The 23,859-nt window shown below is 45.6% G+C and overlaps 1 protein-coding gene across 1 annotated transcript in view; it reads right to left on the reverse strand.

Moving 5' to 3' along the window:
- Positions 1–23,859, reverse strand: part of ANKRD33B (ankyrin repeat domain 33B) — a 94,743-nt gene that overhangs the window by 35,118 nt on the left and 35,766 nt on the right. The window contains exon 2 of the mRNA XM_068990778.1: positions 332–461. Within this exon, the coding sequence (XP_068846879.1) occupies positions 332–461 (130 nt within the window). The remainder of the gene's footprint in view (positions 1–331; positions 462–23,859) is intronic.

The following is a 23,859-nucleotide window of genomic DNA, read 5'->3' on the forward strand; positions in this document are numbered from 1 at the left end:
TTAGGGGCCCTAGTACACCATCTCCTCGGTCCTCTGGCTTTTTGAATAAAGTCACTATTCCTTGCCCCAACTCCTTGTCTCTGGACTGACTGTCCTGTCCTGCAGACAGCAGTACGGGCGTGGACTCAGCAACACACTGTCCCAAATGCACAAACAGAATGCACCCACCCTCAACCCTTTCCTGTCCTTCTCAGCAGTAAAGCATGACCTCTGATCAGTGGCACACTTGTGACACCAATCTCAGGAGCCGAGGTCAAGTGCAGGCCCTCACGACCTGGGGCCCTTGGTCCAACCTCGTGGGCTCGGGAGGGAAAGGGAAGCTGGGTCTTACCTGCCTGGGCAGCCGTGATGAGGGCCGTGTTCCCCTCGCTGTCCTGCCAGTTGACATCAACATGGGGGCACTCTGCTAAGACCACCACAGTATCCACAAAGCCATGGTAGCAGGCGACAATAAGGCCGGTCTAGAAATGAAGAGGGAAGTGGGTCAGAAGGGCAGAGTGAGCACCATCGCCACAGACCCTGCCAGCATTCCGGTGGGCGGGACGAGCAGGGGTGAGAGGTCAAGGACCCAGTTCCAGTTCTCAGCATCCAGCTGGAGCAGCCGGCCATGGTCCGTTCTCATGAGTGTGCGGAGTGCCGTGCCCAGACACTTTTGGGTACGCCCTGCCCTCAGGGCACTTGCATCCCATTCTTTGTTGTTGTTTGTTTTTACATCTACATTTATGTCCATCTTCAGTTATACATCTTGAAAACTACGAATTCATATCAACAACTAACTTTAATCCAACCTCACTAGGTTCTTTCTAGTTTTTCTTCCTTGCCGTGAATGCAATTCCCTTTTGTCAACAATGAGAACACTGGCTCTCATTATGCTTACATATTTATTTATTTATAAAGTGTCTTGCATTTAACTATTTCCTGCCTTTACCATGATCCCACCTCGACACAGATTTATTTCTCATCCAGCTCCAGAAGCCGGGGCAGCCTGCCAAACGGAAGTCTCTTACTTCCTTGCAGAGTTGCCAGGTATCGATAATTTGCATTCCCTTCTAACCGGAGGAAAAGGCATCCGCTACAGACCTGAGACCTGAATGTGTTATAAAGTAGACTCCTCGGGTCAGGGAGGTTGTGAGGCCAGGGTCCACGTGGCTCAGCACCCGGAGCAGGGGAGGGTTCACTGAGACGGGACAATGGATATGGACAGAGGAGGTGGAAGAAGATGCCAAGGGGACATGGAGGGGGAAGGTGCAGACAGAGGGCCAAGTCTGGCCACCCAGGGACCAGCCTGCAGGTTGCTGACCACAGGTGGTCTCAGTGGCCAGGGCAAAACTAGAGTTTGCTCTGAGTGAGATGGGGAGTGATTGGGGCAGTCTACTGTCAATTGAAAGTGAAAGTGAAGTCGCTCAGTAGTGTCGCTCTTTGCGACCCCATGGACTGTAGCCCACCAGGCTCCCCCCTCCATGGGATTCTCCAGGCAAGAGTACTGGAGTGGGTTGCCATTTCCTTCTCCAGAGGATCTTCCCAACCCAGAGATCAAACCCAGGTCTCCCGCATTCCAGGCAGACGCTTTAACCTCTGAGCCACCAGGGAAGCCACTGTCAATTACCTGCATTAAATTCTGGCTGTTGGGTAGAAATCAACAGAGTTTTCTATCCAAGTAGTAACAGTTTTCTGTTTTATTGACTATGCCAAAGCCTTTGACTGTGTGGATCACAACAAACTGTGAAACATTCTTAAAGAGATGGGAGTACCAACCCCCTGACCTGCCTCCTGAGAAACCTGTATGCAGGTCAAGAAGCAACAGTGAGAACTGGACATAGAACAACAGACTGGTTCCCAGTCAGGAAAGGAATACATCAAGCCTGTATATGGTCACCCTGCTTATTTAACTTATATGCAGAGTATATCATGCGAAATGCCAGGCTGGATGAAGCACAAGCTGGAATCAAGATTGCCGGGAGAAATATCAATAACCTCAGATATGATGGTTGAGGTATGATGACACCAACCTTTATTACAGAAAATGAAGAACTAAAGAGCTTCTTGATAAAAGTGAAAGAGGAGAGTGAAAAAGTTGGCTTAAAACTCAATACTCAGAAAACTAAGATCATGGCGTCCAGTCCCATCAATTAATGGCAAATAGATGGGGAAACAATGCAAACAGTGAGAGACTATTTTTCTGGGCTCCAAAATCACTGCAGATGGTGACTACAGCCATGAAATTAAAAGACGTTTGCTCCTTGGAAGAAAAGCTTTGACCAACCTAGACAGTATGTTAAAAAGCAGAGACATTTCTTTGCCAACAAAGGTCCGTTGAGTCAAAGCTATGGTTTTTCCAGTAGCCATGTATAGATGTGAGAGTTGGACTGTAAAGAAAGCTGAACGCCAAAGAATTGATGCTTTTGAACTGTGGTGTTTGAGAAGACTCTCAAGAATCCCTTGGCCTGCAAGGAGATCCAACCAGTCCATCCTAAAGGAAATCAGTCCTGAATATTCGTTGGAAGGACTGATGCTGAAGCTGAAGCTCCAATACTTTGGTCGCCGGATGCAAAGAACTGACTCATCGGAAAAGACCCCGATGCTGGGAAAGATTCAAGGCAGCAGGAGAAGGGGACGACAGAGGATGAGATGGTTGGATGGCCTCACCGATTCAATGGACATGAGTTTGAGCAAGCTCCAGGAGTTGGTGATGGACAGGGAGGCCTGGCATGCTGCAGTCCATGGGGTCATGAAGAGTCAGACACGACTGAGGGACTGAACTGACTGACTGGAGTGGAGGGTCAGGGGTGTGGCGTTCTCATTCCCCTCAGCCACACACACAGCTCCTAAGGCCCTTGGAATGCAGTTTTTGTGTGCTGATGAGATGACTCACAGTGGGGGCGGGTGCCAGGTGGCTTCAGGTTGGAGCTGGTTTCTAGAAAGCTTAGAAGGGTTGATCTGTTAGTTCCACTGCTCCCCCCTCACACACCCACTCCTCTCTCTGGGGTGGAGTAGAGAAGGATTGAAAACTGAGACCAATCACCAATGATTCAACAGCTGTACAGACCATGCCAGTTAATGAACCCCCCATAACATTTGAAACAACAGAGTGCAGAGAGCTTCTGCATTGGTGAACACACCGTGGTGCTGGGAGGTGGAGCTCCTGGAGAGGGTAGGGAAGTCCCACAGCCCTCCGCCCACACCTGGCGCTTTTCTTCCATCTGTGCTTCTGTTCCTGAGTTGCAGCCTTTATAATAAAGCAGTAACAGGACTTAAGGGGCTTCCCTGGTGGCTCAGTGGTAACGAATCCACTTGCCGATGCAAGAGAATCATATTTGATCCCTGGGTCAGGAAGATCCCCTGGAGGAGGACATGGCAACCCACTCCAGTATTCTTGCCTGGGAAATCCCATGGACAGAAGAGCCTGGTGGGCTGCAGCCCATGGGGTCGCACAGAGTCAGACACAACTGAGCAACTGAGCACACACGCAGTGGGACTTAACGCACTTTCTCAAGTTCTGTGAGTCGTTCTCACAAATTACTGAACCCAAGGAAAGGCTGTGGGAACCCCTAAATTTATAGCCAGTCAGTCAGGAGGAGGCCCCTGATTCCGGCGACTCGCATCGGAGGTGGGGGCGGCCTTGTGGGACTGAGCCCTGAACCCACGGGGTCCCCACTGACTCCAGATAATGTCAGAATTGAACTGTTGGACACCCTGCTGGGGTTGGAGAACTGGAGAATTAAGTGTAGAAAAACAACCTGGATTTGGTGTCAGAGAAAACCCACATGCTTGGCATGAGAAGAAACAACCCCACAGGGACTCCTGCAGATGCTGGACAGATGAAGATGCAGGTGGTCACTGTGCACCGGGATCAGGACAAAAGGCCCACGTGCCGGCCCCCTGACCACAGATTTCTAGCCTCCAGAACCCTGAGGAATAAATTCCTGTTGTGAAGCTTCCTGTTGTTGGGCTTCCCTTGTGGCTCAGCTGGTAAGCAATCCGCCTGAAATGCAGGAGACCTGGGTTCGATCCCTGGGTTGAGAAGATCCCCTGGAGAAGGGAAAGGCTACTCATTCCAATATTCTGGCCTGGAGAATTTCACGGATGGTATGGTCCATGGGGTCACAGAGACCTATTTTATGATGTTTCCTTACAGCGGCCAAAGGTGATCAAGACACTTTGCAACAATGGATTCAGTGACAACTAAATCCCAGAGTTAGAAATCAGGAGTGAATGAGCAGGTAACTGAGCCTTACCAGTTGTCCCCACCAGCGCTTGGGGATGCAAAGCTGAAGTGTAGGGCAACCCCACGGTGGCTCAGCTCTTTTTACCAGATTATTATTATTATTTTTTTTTTTGCTACACTGGGTCTTTGCTGATGCACACAGGCTTTCTCTAGCAGTGGTGGGCGGGGACTCCTCTCTAGTGGCGGTGGGCGGGGACTCCTCTCTAATGGCGGTGGGCGGGGACTCCTCTCTTGGCGGTGGGCGGGGACTCCTCTCTAATAGTGGTGGGCGGGGACTCCTCTCCAGTGGTGATGGGCGGGGACTCCTCTCTAGTGGCAGTGGGCGGGGACTCCTCTCTAGTGGCAGTGGGCAGGGACTCCTCTCTAATGGCGGTGGGCGGAAACTCCTCTCCAGTGGCGATGGGCGGGGACTCCTCTCTAGTGGCGGTGGGCGGGGACTCCTCTCCAGTGGAGATGGGCGGGGACTCCTCTCTAATGGACGTGGGAGGGACTCCTCTCCAGTGACGATGGGCGGGGACTCCTCTCTAATGGCGGTGGGCGGGGACTCCTCTCTAATGGCGGTGGGCGGAGACTCCGCTCCATTGGCAGTGCGTAGGCTGTTCACTGCAGTGGCTTCCCTTGTTGTGGAGCATGGGCTCTAGGGCCCTCGGGCTTCAGTAATTGCTATTTGTACCAGATTTTTAATAAGAATGTAATTTTTCATGGAATGGGGAGAGGACGTGAGCAACACCCCTGCTTATTTCAATAAGGCTCCAAGTTGCTCTCCCAATATACTATACTAAATGTCAAGCATTACAATTTTTGAAGTTTTAAAGAATACTATTGATTCTTTAATGCTGACATTCATACTGCAGCCAAATGAGCTGTATAATTCTGTGACTACAGTAAAGGCTATTTCATTTCTTCTTGCTTATGCATTCTTTGAAACAGGTCATTCTATCTATAGGATGAAATGTTTCACAATAATTTAATTTAAAGGAGAAAAGAGCATGGAGTCAGCCGAGCCAGGCTCTAACTTACAAGCTTTCTGTGTCTCTGATAACCAGAGTTCACTGCTACCAACACCTCTGTCCCACCAGCTAACCTGTCGACTCACTGCAATGGCCCAGAAGACGTGAGATTCCCCTTGAACTTCTTTGAATGATAGTATTTCTCAAATATTCTACAATTTCCTCCTGACTTACAAATGAGGCATGTTGTACAAAATATAGCCACTTCCTTTTTATATAATTCCATAAGAAGTTCAGATTTACCACAGGAAAAAGAATCCAAAAATATAGATTAGAAAAAAAGTTTTCAGTCCAGACACACAATCACACACATACTTTAAAAAAAAAAATGTAAACCAAAACACAAGACTATTTGCTGTATGTTTGTCAGAAATACATGGTGACAAAAGTACTTGTGTGTCAACGTTTCCAGCGGCCGTGGGGCATTATACATATGGCATAATCTTAGTAATTTAATGGATTTCTACTCTTGGACTCGAGATTGTTTTCCATTTTTCTCCATTATGAGTCAAACCTGCCATGAAAATTCCTAGAGTTGAGGCTGTGTGAGTATCATTTCTTATTTTCCTCAAGAGACATTCTTAGAAGTAGTATTTCTGGATTAAAGGAAAGAGTTATTTTGAAAGTTTTTTTTTAATATATATATATTGCAAACCTGTCCTACAGAAACATCTTAAAGGACATCTGCCTTTGCTAATCCTGCCATCCAACGCTTAGGTAAGATTCGGGGAGTTCTCTGGCGGTCCAGTGGTTAAGAAGCCACACTTTCACTGCAGAGGGCTCAGGTTCAATCCCTAGTCTGGGAACTAAGAACCCGGAAGCCATGTGGTGGTGTGGCCAAAAGAAAAAAAAAAAAAAAAAAGAATTCCAGATTAAAAGGAAGAATTCCCTTTGGCAAGTAATGAATAGAGAAATGCTCCCCAGGGTTCCTGAAGTTCTCGATTCTTTCAAATCATCACCTCCACTCCTCTACCCCAACAAGAAGGGTCTTTTCTAGAATCACAACACTTCCAGCCCCTAAGGTAAGCCTTCCCCAAAAGTACATAGGCCCCTCCTGAGAATGGCCTTGGAACTCTTAGCATAACCTTAGGTCAGAAGTGAAGATTATCAGAAAAAAACACAGATAACGAAATATAAGGGCTCAGGATAAAATGGTGCTGAACACAGAAGTAGTAGCTCTAGTCTCGACAGAAACTTCCACAACTATTAAAAATCATTAGCTGGGGCTTCCCTGGTGGCTCAGAAGTAAAGAATCTGCCTGCCAATGCAGGAGACACGGATTCGATCCCTGGTCCGGGAAGATCCCACTCACCGAGGAGCAACTATCATGCCCGTGCTCCAGAGCCCAGGTGGGCAACTGCTGAAGCCTGTGGACACTAGAGCCGTGCTTCACAACAAGAGAAGTCACTGCAGTGAGAAGGCTGCGGACCACAACAGGAGAGAAGCCCCCGCTCACCACAACTAGGAAAAAGCCTGCACAGCAAGGAAGACTCCACACAGTCAAAACTAAATAAAATTATTTTAAAATAAACCCACAGCAACAACAAGAAAAAATCATTACCTTTTTCTCCTATTTTCTGGGAATCTGTCCCAAATATCTGACATTTGCATTTTTAAAACTAGCGTTTAGCTATAACTTCAGCTCTTTAGGGGGCTTCCCTGGTGGCTCAGATGGTAAAGAATCTGCCTGCAATGCAGGAGACCCAGGTTCAATCCCTGTGTTGGGAAGATCCCCTGGAGAAGGGAATCGCTACCTACTCCAACATTCTTGCCTGGAGAATTCCATGGACAGAGGAGCCTGGTGAGCTACAGTCCATGGGGTCCCAAACAGTCGGACACAACTAAGCAACTAACACACACACACAAACTCTGTTTCATCTGGAGCATCTTGGTACCCCTTACAGGAAGCTGGAAGGAAAGGTACAGTGGCGACCCCAGACCATGGCCTCCCAAGACCATTCAGAAAAAGACTTGTTGCAAAGGGAAGTACTGTTCCCCTGCTGAATCCACAGAAGCCCACTTGGCACATGGTTCTCTGAAGCCACAGACAGTTTATTTTTTTAATTACAAGCAAAGCATTTATGAGAATAAAATATTGTTATTAGAGTAAAATAAAGTAAGCTACCTACAAGTGGAAGCCCCCATATGGAGATCAGCTAGAAACTCTAGGTCCTCAAAGTAATTTTCAAAGCCTACATACAGTGAGAAAGACTGAGCAACAACAACCAAAATGTCAAACTGTTTTTGCTTAAAAACTGTAAGCATTTGTACATCAAAAAACAGAGATAAACAAACCAAAACCCCATTCCTTGCAGGAAGAAGGGATGATACAGGTACTTCCCTGCTGCTGCTGATGCTAAGTCACTTCAGTCGTGTCCGACTCTATGTGACCCCATAGACGGCAGCCCACCAGGCTCCCTCGTCCCTGGGATTCTCCAGGCAAGAACACTGGAGTGGGTTGCCATTTCCTTCTCCAATGTATGAAAGTGAAAAGTGAAAGTGAAGTCACTCAGTCGTGTCCGACCCTTATCGACCCCATTGACTGCAGCCCACCAGGTTCCTCCGTCCATGGGATTTTCCAGGCAAGAGTACTGGAGTGGGGTGCCATTGCCTTCTCCAAGGTACTTCCCTGGCAGTCTATTAAGACTTCACCTTCCAGTGGACAGACTGCAGGTTCAGTCCCTCGTCAGAGAGCTAAGATCCCTCATGCCTCACAGGCAAAAATAAAAACATAAAACAGAAGCAAAATTTTAACAAATTCAATAAAGATTTTTTTTTTAATGGTCCACATCAAAATAAACTTTAAAAGAAAAAAAAAAAAAAGGATGTATAACACTAGCTTCCTTGGGTGGCTCAGATGATAAAGAACCCATCTGCAATGCAGGAGACCTGGGTTCAATCCCTGTGTTGGGAAGATCCCCTGGAGGAGGGCATAGCAACTCACTCCAGTATGCTGGCCTGGAGAGTCTCATGGACAGAGGAGCTTGGGGGGCTGCAGTCCATGGTGTTGCAAATTTGACACGACTGAGTGTCTAACATTTTCTAACGACATCATTTATTATATTAACAGACTAAGAGGGAGGGAGAGAAAAAAGATCATCCTCTAAATGTGTTAAACCTCTCCACACACACACACACACACACACACACACGAAAATGGACACAAAACACTTAGAAGGATTACACCAAGATAAAATGGGAATGGAAGAGAGTTAATTTTATGTGTACTCAGATATTTCATCAAACATTATTTTAAATATTTCTGTGAAAGCATTTTTTGGATGAGATTAACATTTAAATCAGTAGATGCTAAATGGTGAAGACACTTGAGAGTCCCTTGGACAGCAAGGAGATCCACCAATCCACCCTAAAGGAAAGCAGTCCTGAATATTCATTGGAAGGACTGATGCTGAAGCTGAAACTCCAATACTTTGGCCACCTGATGCAAAGAACTGACTCCTTGGAAAAGACCTTGATGCTGGTAAAGATTGAGGGCAGGAGAAGGGGACAACAGAGGATGAGATGGTTGGATGGCATCACCAACGTGATGGACATGAGTCTGGGTAAACTCCAGGAGTTGGTGACGGACAGGGAGGCCTGGCGTGCTTCAGTCCATAGGGTCGCAAAGAGTAGGACAGGACTGAGCCACTGAACTGAACTGAACCTTCATGATGTGGGTGGGCCTCATCCAATCAGCTGAAGGCCTGAATAGAAAAAGACTGATCTCCTCCAAGCAAGAAGGAATTCTGCTAGCAGACCGCCTTTGGACCTAAACTACAATTCTCCACTGGGTCTCCACCCTGCAGATTTTGGCTCACCCACACTTCCATAATTGTGTGAACCAATTCCTTGAAATAAATCTTTCTATCCCTCCCTCATATATAGAAATAGACATAAATGGACAGCTATGGATAAATCTCACCAACTATATGGCTATATCTCTCTAAATCAACATGTGTGTATATAGCTACAGAGGAGCCTGGCGGGTTACAGTCTGTCCATAGGGTCACAAAGAGTCAGACGTGACTGAGTGACTGAACACACGCATCTAACTATGTGTATCTCTATATATCCATAGATACACACACTCTCTTCTGGTTCTAGCTCTCTGGAGACCCCTGATGAATACAAGGTCGGTAAAGATGGAACATTTCAGAGAACTCATTTCACTTTTCACTGTTTCAGTATAATTGTTGCGGTTGTTTAGTCACTGATTGTTCAGTTGCTAAGTCAAGTTGGACTCTCTGCCACCCCATGGATGACGCCATGCTTGCCAGGCTCCTCTGTCCATGGAGATCTCCCAGGCAAGAATACTGGAGTAGGTTGCCATTTCCTTCTCCAGGGGATCTTCCTGATTCAGAGATTGAACCCATGTCTCCCGCACTGGCAGGCAGATTCTTTACCACTCAACCACCAGGGAAACCCTTTGGTACAATTAGAATCCTCTAAAACAAAGCCATATTCATGAGGAACTTACATGATTTTAATTCACAATGAAAAACAAGCAAGCAAGCACAGTATTTACATTAATAAGTCTCATAAGGAAATACAGTTTTATCACAACAACTGTAAACAACTAAAAAGAGAGAGAGAGAGAACCATCTGTGAAGAGGGGGGTGGGGGCAGTGGGCAAGAGAAACGGGAGCTCACGAACAGCTAGGGGAGGGACTGAGGCACCAAAAGGCAGTTGCAAAGCCCACAGCCATGTGGCACAGTAACGCAGTAATTCCCCTGATAATACAGAAGAAAGGGGACATTGCTCATTTCCAATCGTAAGAAAACATTTCGCCATTCATAGTGCAATTTTTTAAAGGTCAGAAGAAAGACAGTAAACTTCAGTTAATCGAAAATTTTTTATTTCTATAAAAGTCCTTTCTCCATAATAATACCATCAATAGGCGCAGGGAAAAGTTTATGTGACCTTATGAAAGAAATTCAGAATTCTGGTCCTCTAAGGATGTTTGTCGTTGTTCAGCCACTAAGTCGTGTTCGAATCTTTGCGACCTCGTGGACTGCAGCATACCAGGCGTCCCTGTCCTTCACTATCTTCCAGAGTCTGCTGAAATTCTTGTCTGTTGAGTCAGTGATGCTATTTAACAGATGTCTTCCTCTGCCACCCTCTTCTCCTTTTGCCTTCAGTCTTTCCCAGCATCAGGGTCCTTTCCAGTGAGTCGGCTCTTTGAGATATATTTCGAAAAGGCAACCACACATGACCACTATGGTGGGCATAATTTGTTAGGTAAAATGTGTTGGGCATTGTTTCAATAATCTCATTTATGATTAAGCACCATGACAAGAAAGTTAATTCCAGGATGGTCACTGCCAGGTCCCTGGCCCCAAAAACACAGCGAGGCTGATATATCCTTGTTGAATACATGAAGTAGTACCAGAACTTTGGTGAACAGTTTCTTTCTAGACGGCAAATGGATTTGAACTTTCACCATCACATTCGTTGGTAAGGGCTTCCAGTGGTAATGCCAGTGGTAAAGAATCTGCCTGCCAATGCAGGAGACATAGGTTCACTCCCTGAGTCAAAAAGATCCCCTGGAGAAGGAAACGGCAACCCACCCCAGCATTTTTGCCTGAAAAATCCCATGGACAGAGAAACCTGGTGGGCTACAGTCCGTGGGGTCACAAAGAGTCGGAGGAGAGCTAGTGAACTAAACAACATCAAAGGAGCCCAGCAGCTATTACAGTAACATTGCCGTAAGAACAGGAATATTTCTTGCCATATCAGTAAACAAGGATGGCACAGTCACCAGTGATTGCAGCCACCAAGGAGAGCAAGTTGGTGCACCCAGGGGGAACTCAGCCAGGAAAGAATACCTGCCATCAAGCAGCCATCAGACTGCAGCCACTCCCTATGGTGAGCCCCGAGGAAACTCAGAATGTGAAAACTCAGGACACTGGCCCCAGACAGCTGAGGTGCCTATCAAAGGAATGATCTCAGGGGGCCCAGACTTGCATCTTCCCATACATAGAGAAGCACTAAATTCCATACTTCGGGTTATCTCGTTTTCTTTAATCAACAATAATCTTTTGCTGTTCAGACTTCGTCCTTTGTTGCAAAACTTCTACACAACCTGGCTCCTCCCCCAGGGTTCCTTGAGATGCTCTCTGCCAGGCTTAAAGTCCTATAAATTCCCACCAAATAAAACACAACTCTCAATGTTCAGGTGTGAATTTTTTTTTTTTTTCCTAAATCAACAGCCTGAACTTGCAGACTTTAAATAACTCTCATCGAAACTATTACTTTGTCAGTGTGGGTTAGGTGTCATGTATCTCATGAAACATTGGCAGGAATTCCTTGGCGGTTCAGTGGCTAGGACGTGGTGCTTTCACTGCTGGGGCCCAGGTTCGATCCCTGATTGGGGAACTAAGATCCTGTAAGCCACGAGCTGCAGTCAAAACAACAACAAAACTGCACACAAAACAAAAACAAAACCCACATTTGCTGATATGTGTGACAGGACACTGCACTCTGAGGCTTGTTACCAGGTCCCCGGAGCCATGTTTACAGCTGGGATAGCTGATGGGGTCAGGGGGCAGATGGCAGGTAGGCAGTAAAGCCCGTAACCTCAGAGAAAGACTGTGAGCCTGAAAATCTGTCAGACAAACATCATAAAACAGCTGCTGGGCTGGCCTTCTAGCACTAAAAAACTGCAGCCAAGTTTTCCTCTGTTAACTTGAAAGACAATGCAAATTAACATCAGGGCCTAAGAAAAGAACATATTCCACTGGGGGATGAAGGTGGAGATCCATGGTGAAAATAAATTATACTACTTGGTTACAGCAAATACAGTGTTGTAAGAGAGACAAGGTCCCCATGAGGGACTGGCTTTGTGGTTCAGCTTGGCTCAGGGATGCAGACACACAAATAGTGCAAGAAGAAGGCTGACTTGCATTCTCCATTCTGAAAGTCTTTTGAAAACACCTTCTCACCATCTTGTGAAGCTCTTCACCCAACAAGATTCCGAAGGAAAGGGGTATCTTAAAAAGGGCTTAAGAATTCCCATTTCCCATGACATTAGCTCATTATTTCAACATATTATAGAAAGAAATGATGGGTATAAAGAGGCTATAAGGTCAGCTCCGCAGGCAGGAATCCCTTACATGGGCCTAACCTGGAATGGGGCTTCCCAGATGGCTCCATGGTAAAGCCAAGGCAAGATACCCAGGAGACACGGGTTCAGTCCTCGGGTTGGGAAGATCCCCTGGAGGAGGAAATGGCAAACCACTGCCGTATTCTTGCCTGGAGAATCCCATGGACAGAGCAGCCTGGCGGGCTATAGTTTATGGGGTCACAAAGTAGGACATGACTTAGTGACTGAGCACAGTCTGGAATGATTGTGAGAGAAGGTGCCCTCTGTCATGTGGGGATACACTCACACACACACACACACACACACACACACACACACAGCTTGCGGGGAAGCCCATCACTGCAGGTCTTAAATTCTTCTATATGAAATGGTGCTGGGAAGGCAAACCCTTGCCGACTGAGCCAGGGCTGCTGAATGAAGTCAGCCACAAAGCACAGGCACCAAGCTTCCTCTCGACTCCCCAGGCTTTCAGATTTGCGTGCAATTTCCATGCTATGACATCAGTTTCCCTGTAAACGCACTTGAGCTGGATTAGTCTCCGCGGAGTGCTGTTACAAGTCTGGAGGGAGGGAAAAGGGCATGTCCAGGTCTGGTGCAGCAGGGGTGGGGCATGGGGGTGACCACTGGCCATCAGGCAGACCTCCAGGGGGTTTCCCACCCCAGGGTGTGCCTCAGCACTCTCAGCAGCCTGATCACAGCAAGGAACCCCACGGGCTTTGCACAGCTCCTGTAACAAACGCTTCCTGAGGGCTGAGTTGTGCCGGGGATCAGCTTGACGCTGGGGAACCAAGTGGAACCAGACCCAGTCCCTGACCACCTGTTCGCACTGGCTACCACCAGCCCCGAGGCAAAAACTCCGACACCGAGCAAACTAAAACAGAAATATAACAAACACGTACCTGGGATCTAGTTCCCTGACCAGGGATTGAACCCAGGCCCCTCACATTGGGAACCTGGAGTCTTAGCCACTGCACCACCAGGGAAGTCCCCTGGCATGTTGATTTCTGGCAGAAATTGGAAACAATTATGAGGAAATATCAGCTTTTGTTAATGTAGCTGATGAGACGTAAGTGTTTGTAGGCAAAATAAGAGGGCAGCAGAGGATGAGATGGCGGGAAGGCATCACCGACTCAATGGACGTGAGTGTGAGCAAACTCCAGGAGATAGAGAAGGTCAGGGAAGCCTGGTGTGTTGCAGTCCATGGGGTCGCAAAGAGTAAAACATGACTTAACGACTGAACAACAACCACATATGTATAGCTATAAATGTGTCAACAGTTACTATCTGCAACAACATAGTAGTATGTATTTATAAATGTGCCAATAGTTACTGTCTATTTTTTCCTTGGGAAGAATTGTCCTTTAAGATTATGTCTTTGCTACTTGATTGGCCATCAAATGTACTTTCGTTTATAAAATAACAGGGATAGGCAATTTATGATTAGCTTTTTAATTTCTTTCCTGGCATGAAAAATGAAAATTTGGTAACGATCTCATGCCACATATTCCCAAAACATCTTACACAAGGCCAGCGCACCAGCCTGGAAATCACTGTTCCATGAATACCATTTAGCGCCAGAGCATGGGCTTCTGAACTGAGCCCCCTGGTTGGGTTCTCCCCAGGGCCATACCTTGTCACTACGCCTACCTGTTTCTTGCCTCGAACCTTTGCAGACCCACCAGTCCTCATCACTCAGCCCACTTGTCACTCATCAGATTCTCCTACACATCCTGGGTCAAACCCTTTAACTACTTATTTTCTGAGGCTCTCATTGGACTTCCCCGTGCACTCCACTCCTTACTGGAAGATGAACTCAAAACGGAGAGCTCATTATGGAGCTTTTTTAACTTTTCCCCCAGTGCCCGGTATCTACAAGACACTGAATGAGCACTTTCTGAATGAATGAAACACCCCTGAGATGTGTCAGAATCTCCCACCAGGGCAAGGACTCAACTTTGAACTGCAGCCCTGACGCAAGATGTCATGAGCTCCGGGCTTTTTATCTTACTTCCACTTTAAATAAGGAAATGACTCAAGGTCCTGGGAAGACCTCAAAGAAGACAATTGCCTTTAGTGTGGTAAGCATCACCCTAGGCTGGTGAGTCCAGATCTGAGGCTGGATAATATAGATATGAAAGCAACATCCAAAAGCAAAGAAAACGAAGGCAGTTCCAAGAATTCCACTGCAAGGATTCATCTTAGGGACATCAAAAGTATGTCAAGAGATCTATACCTGCAAAAACCTGAAAACCACCCAAATATACATGGAAGATGACTGGCTAGTGAAACACACACACTGTGGGATACTTGTTGACCCCAATAGGAATGAGGCAAAAAAGCACGTGCTGATGTGGAAAGAGCTTCACAGGGTAGCAGTAAGTAAAAAAATAAGAAGAACCACAGGTAGGAACAGTGAACAATCAGCCCTACATATCCACGGGTTCCACCTCTCCGGATTCAAGAAACTTCGAATGGAAAATACTTGGAAAAAAAAAAAAATTCCAGAAAGCTCCAAAAGCAAAACTTGAATAGCTATGTTCTGTCAACTATTTACATAGCATTTACATTGAATTAGACATTATACATAATCTAGAGATGATTTAAAAGTACATAGGAGAATTGTATTGTTATAAGCTAATAGTACATCATTTTATTTAAGGGACTTGAGCATCCTTGGATTTTGGTAATGAGGGAGGCAGCATCCTGGAACCAATTAAACCTTGGATACCAAGGGACAACGATGTATGACATAACCTCTTTTGGGGTGAACTTCTGAAATGTGTGCATGGCGCCTGCAACGACACTATTAGTAAAAGATCTTCTACTTTGCCGAAAGAGGATATAAGAAATTTAACTGGTCACCTTCAGTACAAACTGGCAAAGAGGAGCCTTCAAAGCTGTACTTTGTATTTGAAATCTGTTTCAACTTCCTTTTGAGGCATGCACATTTTCTCATTATACAAAGAAAATGATATTGGCAGTGAGGTTATAGGTGATACTTAATTTTCTCTCAGCTGCTTTAAATAAAGAGATGCTTAATAAATTGTTTTAAATAAAGAAATAAGTATTACTAAACACAAAACATATAAAATTATAGCAGGAGACTTCTTTCAGCAGCAGGGCTTACCTTTAGATTTACTGTTTTTGTTTAATCGCTAAGTCATGTCCAGCTCTTTGGAACTCCATGAACTGAGCCTGCCAGGCTGCTCTATCCATGGGATTCTCCAGGCAAGAATACTGGAGTGGGTTGCCATTTCTACTCCAGAGGATCTTCCTGATCCAGGGATTGAACCCATTTCTCCTGCACTGGCAGGTGGATTTTTACAACTGAGCTACCAAGAAAGCCTCTATCTTCAGATTAGAAATGGATAAATTCAAGATTGTTATAATTCAAAACAACTTCCCTGTCGACTAATTTTGCATAAAATGTGAATTTTATTGTCACTGCAAACTGCTTGTTTGGATTTACAATAGATTGTTAGTGATTTCTGGAAACTACTTTGTTCAACTATATATAGTCTCTTGTTCAAATCCAATTATATATATATATGTATATATATAATTATATATAAAATGTATATAGGAAGCCACCCTAGTGGCTCAAACGGTAAAGAATATGTCTGCAATGTGGGAGACCCAGGTTCAATCCCTGGGTCAGAAGATCCCCTGGAGGAGGGAATGACAACTGACTCCAGTCTTCTTGCCTGGAGAATCCCACAGACAGAGGAGTCTGGTGGGCTACAGTCCATGGGGTCGCAAAGAGTCAGACACAACAGAAGCAACTTAGCACACACACATATGCACACATACACACATACATATATATATATCCAAATACATACATACAGATACTTTTAGTACTCCAAATACTTTTAATTTGTTTATATACTCCTATTAGGGAAATTAAATGAATAGTCTGGCTTAGGTTTCAGAGACAAAGCAGAGCACGCCTCTGACCTTGCTTCTAACCTGCCTGGACACTACCCTGACGGTGGGTGACTGTGAGTGACTGCCTGCTGGGAGTTCGAGACTTGCAGCACGGTAGGTAAGATGGGAGAGAAATCTTGAGATTATTGAGCCCCTGGAGGGGACCTGGCCAACCAAGCCCCAGGCTTAGTAACATTCCAAGTTTTTTTACAAAACAAAACAAACGGCATTAACTTGAAACCCGGCTTGCAATCTAGTCACAGACTGATGATATCAGTTTACATTGCCATTGTGGGATTACAAAAACGGGAACCCCAAACTGCAGTCTTTGAAGTCTCACCCACGGAGCGGAGTGGATGTGCTACCTGGGACCCTTTCCCAAATGGAACTTAAGATGTGCAGAGACACGGGACTTCCCAGAGCTGTTGGTCAAAACCCAATCTGGTGATATATTCTCTGCTCTTTCTAGCTCTCTTTCCTTTTAATGTTAGTAGATTGAAAGCATGCTAGATAATTCTCTAATAAGTATTTGTAGTATTTATTTGTATACAACGAGTGGCTTATTTTGTTAACAAATCCTTTGAACCTGAGATGAAAGTGAAAACTTTTGCAAAACAATTCCTATTCCAAAGGCTATATACCCCAGAAGCTTGTCTAATTTTCTCAATAATAACTGGTTTTCAGACAGTCTTCTTACAAGCATTCAGTGTTGGAAAGCCACACCTGCAGTTGACCTGAAGGCAGTGACTGTCAATAATAACATGCTCCTCTCACCATTTATTTACTTAGTCTATTTGAACTTAGGCTTGGAATGTTTATGATGGGTATACAAAGCTCAACAGAGATCTTTAAAGAGAACAGAAAGAGCACAAGTACGGAAGACAAAAAGGTGCAGAAACCGCCCTCCCCAATGAGAGAACTCACATCAGGGTGGGCTGCCCCAGCACCTGAACACACACCAGGGTCGTAGCCCTCCAGCCCCACTCACCCCTTCAGATCTTACTGCCCCAGCCAACATCTGACATCAACCTCATGCGAGATCTTGGGTCAAAACTGCCCAGCCAAGCTGCCCTTGAACTCCTGAGTCTTGGAAACTGGGAACGAAAATAAATGCTAATTATCTTTTTAAGTGAAAGTCGCTCAGTCATGTCCGACTCTTTGCAACCCTGTGGACTATACAGTCCATGGAATTCTCCAGGCCAGAATACTGGAGTGGGTAGCCTTTCCCTTCTCCAGGGGATCTTCCCAACCCAGGGATCGAAGCCAAGTCATCGGCATTGCAGGTGGATTCTTTACCAGCTGAGTCACACGGGAAGCCCAAGAATATTGGAGTGGGTAGCCTATCCCTGCTCCAGTGGATATTCCCGACCCAGGAATTGAACTGGGGTCTCTGGCATTGCAGGCGGATTCTTTACCAACTGAGCTATCAGGGAAGCCCCTAATGTCTTTTCAAGTCACTGTATTTGGGGGTGATGCTGAAACAGAGAAGGACCCTATGGTCCTTGTCTCTCAGGCCCTCTGCATTCCTTTTGTCTGTGGAAAAACTTTGGCCAAAGAGTAAGTTTAATGAGAAGTGAGAACAGGCAGAAACAGAGAAAAACAGGCAAAGGGGACCACATAAAAATAGTTTGATCATCAAGCGTAGTCAAGGCTCTTTCCTCCTCACGGGCTACAGATAACATTCGGAGCCACCTCCCGCGGGCTGTCTTGTAGATACTGAACCCCCCACAAGGTGGAGAAGTTAACTGCATGGTAACCAGACTGTAGCCATGACGTAAGCTGCCACAGTTCTGAGAACTGGCCTCGAAGAAACTGGAACAAACCGACCCTGGAGCTGAAGATTAACTACACCCGAAACAACCAACATGACGCTGGTCAGACCACCGATGCCCAATTTCAAGATGACTGTCAGAGCTGACTGTGCTGTTTTTGCATGGAGCCCCCTCTCTCTGCATATAAGAGCTCTAGCCTCCTGACTGTTGAGAGGGTGGGGGAGTCGACCTTTGGACAGACCGTCCATTTCCTTTCCACCAACTTGGCCTCTTTATTGGCTTTTAGGCGGTGAGCAGCTGGACCCTACTTTCGGTTACAATGTCAGGCAGCATTAGATAAGCAATCCAAACACCAGCAAGTCCTAAGGATAGACTTCAAAATCCGATCACAGTCTTCTGAAGCTCACACATATGTTAACAAATTCATCCTGAGAACTGGATCCTTAGATTCAGGTTGAACATATGCTTATAGAAAGAAATACATGATTAAATAAAATGTACTAGTATTTCATTAATAACTATTGAGAGCTACCAAATATTATGCCTGTTACAGAGAGATACAATTAATGCTACAAACCAGCTAAGAATATTTCCGCTTTGGGGCTTAACACTCTCAGAACGCATGAAAACAATGCTATTTTTCCCCTGTTTTTCAAAAACTTTTTCCTTTAGAAATTTTTAAAAGTTGAAGGATATTTTTATTACATAATCTTGTATGTGATCAAACAATAAAAATGAGGTTATATAAAGATTAATTTCAGTTATAAGGGAAGACTGAAATTATACTATAAAATGAAAATATATATGCTTTAATAAACTAGTCTGTAAAATTATGTATCAATAATGCAAAAAAAAGTGGCAGCAAGAATTCAGTAGATTCTGAATGGTGACATACAGGGGACTTCCTTCTCTTTATACTTTTCTGTAGTAAAATAGTCCCATGTTTTCCTACTATGACTTTACTTCATTTAATAATCAGAAAATTTTAAATTTTTAGGGAAGAAAAGTTCTGATAAAGCTTCCCAATCTCCTGCTTACAGTCAGTGGCAAATTCATAGACCAGGAAGAAACCGTACAAACAAGATAAAACTGCTTCTTATTCCTTTTCTGGAAAGAATTGGGGAGAGTTCACCTAACATTACCATCAAGTAAGCAATCAATACAGGAAAAACCAATTGGACCTTTCAGGATCTGTAAATTATGATCAGCTCTATGCATCTCTTACAAAAACACCCCATGAGGTCTCAAGAAAGAAATCCAAGCTGTCCATTATGTTGGCCTCAAAGAATTGAAACCCTTGTTGATGCCTAACTTCCTCAGCTAAGAGCCTCTCACTCCAGCTGCTCTGCTCTCAGCTCTGACAACGGCATGTTCTACTTGTGATAATAAAACTCTACGACTCATTTCAAGGCCATTTTTTCACAAATATTAGGTCTGTGATGCACAAACACAGGTCTGGGTCACATAGAAAGTGATATAAATTGTGCTAAGTACTAAGTCACTTCGGTCTTGTCACTTTTGCAACCCCATGGACCGCAGCACACCGGGCTCCTATGTCCATGGGATTCTCCAGGCAAGAATGCCGGAGTGGGTTACCGTGCCCTCCTCCAGGGGATTTCCCAACTCAGGAATCGAACCTGAATCTCTTTATGTCTCCTGGATTGGCAGGCAGGTTTTTTACCATTAGCACCACCTGGGATTAGGACAATCCAATCAGTTGATGAAGAATGAACAACCTAGGTAATAATTCTCCCAGTCTGCCTATTGTATTCTGATTGGTTCAGGTTGGACCCTGGCCACTCAAAGCAGGGGTTTTTGTCCCAGCAGCAGCATCACCTGGGAGCTTGTTAGGAATGCAGATCCTTGGGCCCCGGCCCAGACCTAATGGGTCAGAACCTGCATTACACAAGATCATGGTTGGTCCAAAGGACAAAAAACGTGAAGCCCCTGGGGCACAGGCTGGGGCTTTCGGAAGAATGATGGCTGCTATCGCTATACCTGGGAGCCTACAGTACAGACTTCTCCCGGATCCCAGAAACAGAGCTCAGCTCGCTTTCCCTGTTAATTTTCATTCCAACTGGTTTGGGGAGGCACATCCACTTTCTTGTCATGTCCAGTTCCCATCATACACGCATCAAATTCTCACCTAATCCTGGCCCAGGTGCCGATAGCACTTCCTTAAATGACCCCCTGATTGGTTGTCTGCCACCTGCTCTCTGATCCTTCACCCTGAGTCATCCTTTGGCAAATTGCATCCCTGGGCTAGGACGGAGGGACCACAGAGAGAATGTGAGATAGCAAGGCTCTGCGGTCTGTATTTGCCTGATAGATTAACTGTTAGCCCTACAGTGTAAGAAACAGAACAAGCGCCAGGGAAGGCAGGCTCCCAGGAGAGGAGGATCACACTGCTTCCAGAACTCTCTCTCCCCCAACCAAGAGCACTGCTCACCATCCAACAAGCTAGTAACGTCTGCGGGTACCTTGGGCGGGGTGGTGTTGAGAAGACAAAGACGAAGTTTGGAATCAGACAGTCTGACCCGCTTAGGAAATTCAGTCTGGAGAAAGTGACAAGAGAGTCTACAATGAAGACCAGCCCAGCCCCAGGGGACAGAAGCCTGGAAACACTTCCGGACCTGGGAGAGGACTGGCACCCACCCAGCTGGGCCTGGTCAGCCAAAGGCGGGAGTCCCAGGGTCCTAGGGAGTACGGAGATGACGGTCCAAGTGTCAGATGAGCAAAGGCTGGGGACTGACAGCTCGTGGGGAATCAGGAAACTCACAAGCAGATGCACCCGGCTGCCTACGAAGGAAGAGACAGCTCTCCAAGTCCTGAGTGTTGACAGGAGCTAAGGAATCTGAATTGTGCCCGAAGCACTAGCAGAGAACCACTCACGGTCTGAGGCAGGATGTGTCAGGAGCAGATTTTCCTTCTAAAATCCTGCCTCTCAAATCCTAGGCCCGGCGCGGGGTGGAGGGCGGTGAAAGGGGAGCTCTTCCTCCTTTTCTTCTTTTTATTTCCAAAATATTCGTTAAATCTGTGCCCTCCCCGCTCGCCTTTTACTCTTTCGTGATTTAAGATGTAATGGAAACTGACATCTGTCTGTCTGACTCATAGCTGTCAGGGCGGACAGCTTCAACAGAACATTCTGGGCTTAGGGATGTCTGTTCTCCAGGTGTTCATTAATGTCTTGTAACTTGATTTTTTTTTTTTAACTCGAAAAATTTAAATTGTAACCTTTTCCAAATATGAAGGTTCTTGATATCATTAGTCATCAGGGAAATGCAAATTAAAACCCCACTGAGATACCACCATACACCCACCAAAACGACTAAAATTAAAAAGATTGACAATACCCAATGCTGGTGAGGGTATAGGGTGCCCAGCAGGTGGGAGTGTTGAATGGGACAACCATATGGGGAAACTGGCTGTTTCTAATAACACACACCACATGTCTGCCTTCTGATCCAGCAATTCTACTCATAGGCATAGTCCCAAAAGAAATAAAGTCTATGTCCACACAAAAAGGTGGATAGCAATGTTTGCATGCTCAGTTGCTAAGTCATGTCTGACTATTTGTGACCCTATGGACTGTAGCCTGCCAGGGTTCTCTGTCCATGGGATTTTCCAGGCAAGAATACTGGAGTGGGTTGCATTTCCCTCTCCAATGTTTAGTGATGCTTTAAATCGCAAACAATCCGAACATTCATTCAGCAGGGACTTCCTGGCAGTCCAGTGGTTACGACTTCATGCTCCCAATGCAGGGGGCACGAGTTCAATCCCTGGTCAGGGAACTAAGATTCCACAAGCTATACGGTGCACCCAAAATAAATAAATAAAATAAAGAGCTGTCATAAAAAGAGAGATAGAGACTGGATAAGCAAACTGTCTCATAGTCAAGCTTAGAAACACCACTCAGCAACCAAAACTAAATTCTGATTCAGGCAACAATACCAATAGATCTCAAACTCACTGCTGCTGCTAAGTCGCGTCAGTCGTGTCCAACTCTGTGCAACCCCATTGATGGAAGCCTACCAGGCTCCCCAGTCCCTGGGATTCTCCAGGCAACACTGGAGTGGGTTGCCAATTCCTTCACCAATGCATGAAAGTGAAAAGTGAAAGTGAAGCCGCTCAGTCGTGTCTGACTCTTAGCGACCCCATGGACTGCAGCCTACCGGGCTCCTCCAGCCATGGGATTTTCCAGGCAAGAGTACTGGAGTGGGGTGCCATTGCCTTTTCCGCTCAAACTCACTACGTGATATGAAATAAGCCAGATACAAAAAAGTACATTGCTATTTGTTTCCATTTAATGAAATCCAAGGACAGACAAAATTGATCTATGGTAATAAACAACAGTGATGGGGTGATATGGGAGAAATGTCTCCGTTAATGGAAACATCATGTATATTGATCTGGATGATATTTATATGCTTATACTCATCTGTCAAAATTTATGGACCCATATACCCTTAAGAGTTATTCATTCCTCCGTGTGCAAACTGTGTCATAAAAACACAACTTAGCCAAAGATACACAAACGGCCAGAACCACAATGAGATTCCATACTACCCATACCAGGCTACCTCTTAGAAGCCTACCAGAATATAATGGTTGCAAATAAAAATAAAACAACAACAAGCAGAAAATATCGAGTGTAATTTTTCCACAGGGAAGGCCATGGAGAAATTGGAACCCTTGGGCACAGCTGATAGGAATGCAAAATAGTGCAGGCACTATGGAAAAGAGTTGGGTCATTACTCAGAAAGCTAAACATAGAATTATCATATGATCTGGCAATTCCACACCTGGGTATACGCCCAAAGGGACTTCAAGCAGGGACTCAAACAGATATTTGTATACCCATGTTCATAACAGTATTATTCACAGTAGCCAAAAGTCAGAACAAACCGGGGTCCATTAACAGGTAAATGAATAAACAAAATGTGCTCCATCCACCCAACAGACTACTATTCCTTTAAATTAAGTGAGGAAATCCTAACACCTGCTACAACATGGCAAACCGTAAAGACCCTGTGCTACGTCAAAATAGCCAGACGTGCAAGCATGAATGCTGCACGAGTCCGCGTGTGTGAAATGTCTAGATGAGGCAAATTCACGGAGCAGGAAGTAGATTCGAGGCTACTAGAGCCAGGCAGAGGAGGGCAAGGGGAGTTGCTGCCAAGGTTACAGAGTCTCTGCTTGGGTGACGACCACATCATGGGAACAGCTAGGAGTGACAGCTGAACAAGGTTGTGAATGCAATTCACGCTGTTGAACTGAAAGCCGGTTACAGTCGTTAAGAATGGGGTTTCATGTTATGTTCCTTACACATTAAAAATTTTCATAATGGAATATGCCAAAAAAAATTAGTTCTCTAGCTTAAGTGGCAGAGAAGGCAATGGCACCCCACTCCAATGCTCTTGCCTGGAAAATTCCATGGACGGAGGAGCCTGGTGGGCTGCAGTCCATGGGGTCGCCAAGAGTCGGACATGACTGAGCAGCTTCACTTTCACTTTTCACTTTCATGCATTGGAGAAGGAAACGGCAACCCACTCCAGTGTTCTTACCTGGAGAATCCCAGGGACGGTGGAGCCTAGTGGGCTGCCGTCTATGGGTTCGCACAGAGTCGGACATGACTGAAGTGACTTAGCAGCAGCAGCAGCAGCTTAAGTGGACAAATTATATGGACTATGAATGATACTTCAGTAGAGCTGCTGAAAATGAAAAAAAGAAAAGCAAGCAGCTTGAGGAAACCCATACGTGTGTGTGTGTGCGCACGTGTGTGTGCACGTGTGTGTGCACACATGCTCAGTCGTGTCCAACTC

The sequence above is a fragment of the Capricornis sumatraensis genome, chromosome 18 (assembly GCF_032405125.1).
Source record: "Capricornis sumatraensis isolate serow.1 chromosome 18, serow.2, whole genome shotgun sequence".
Taxonomy (NCBI): domain Eukaryota; kingdom Metazoa; phylum Chordata; class Mammalia; order Artiodactyla; family Bovidae; genus Capricornis; species Capricornis sumatraensis.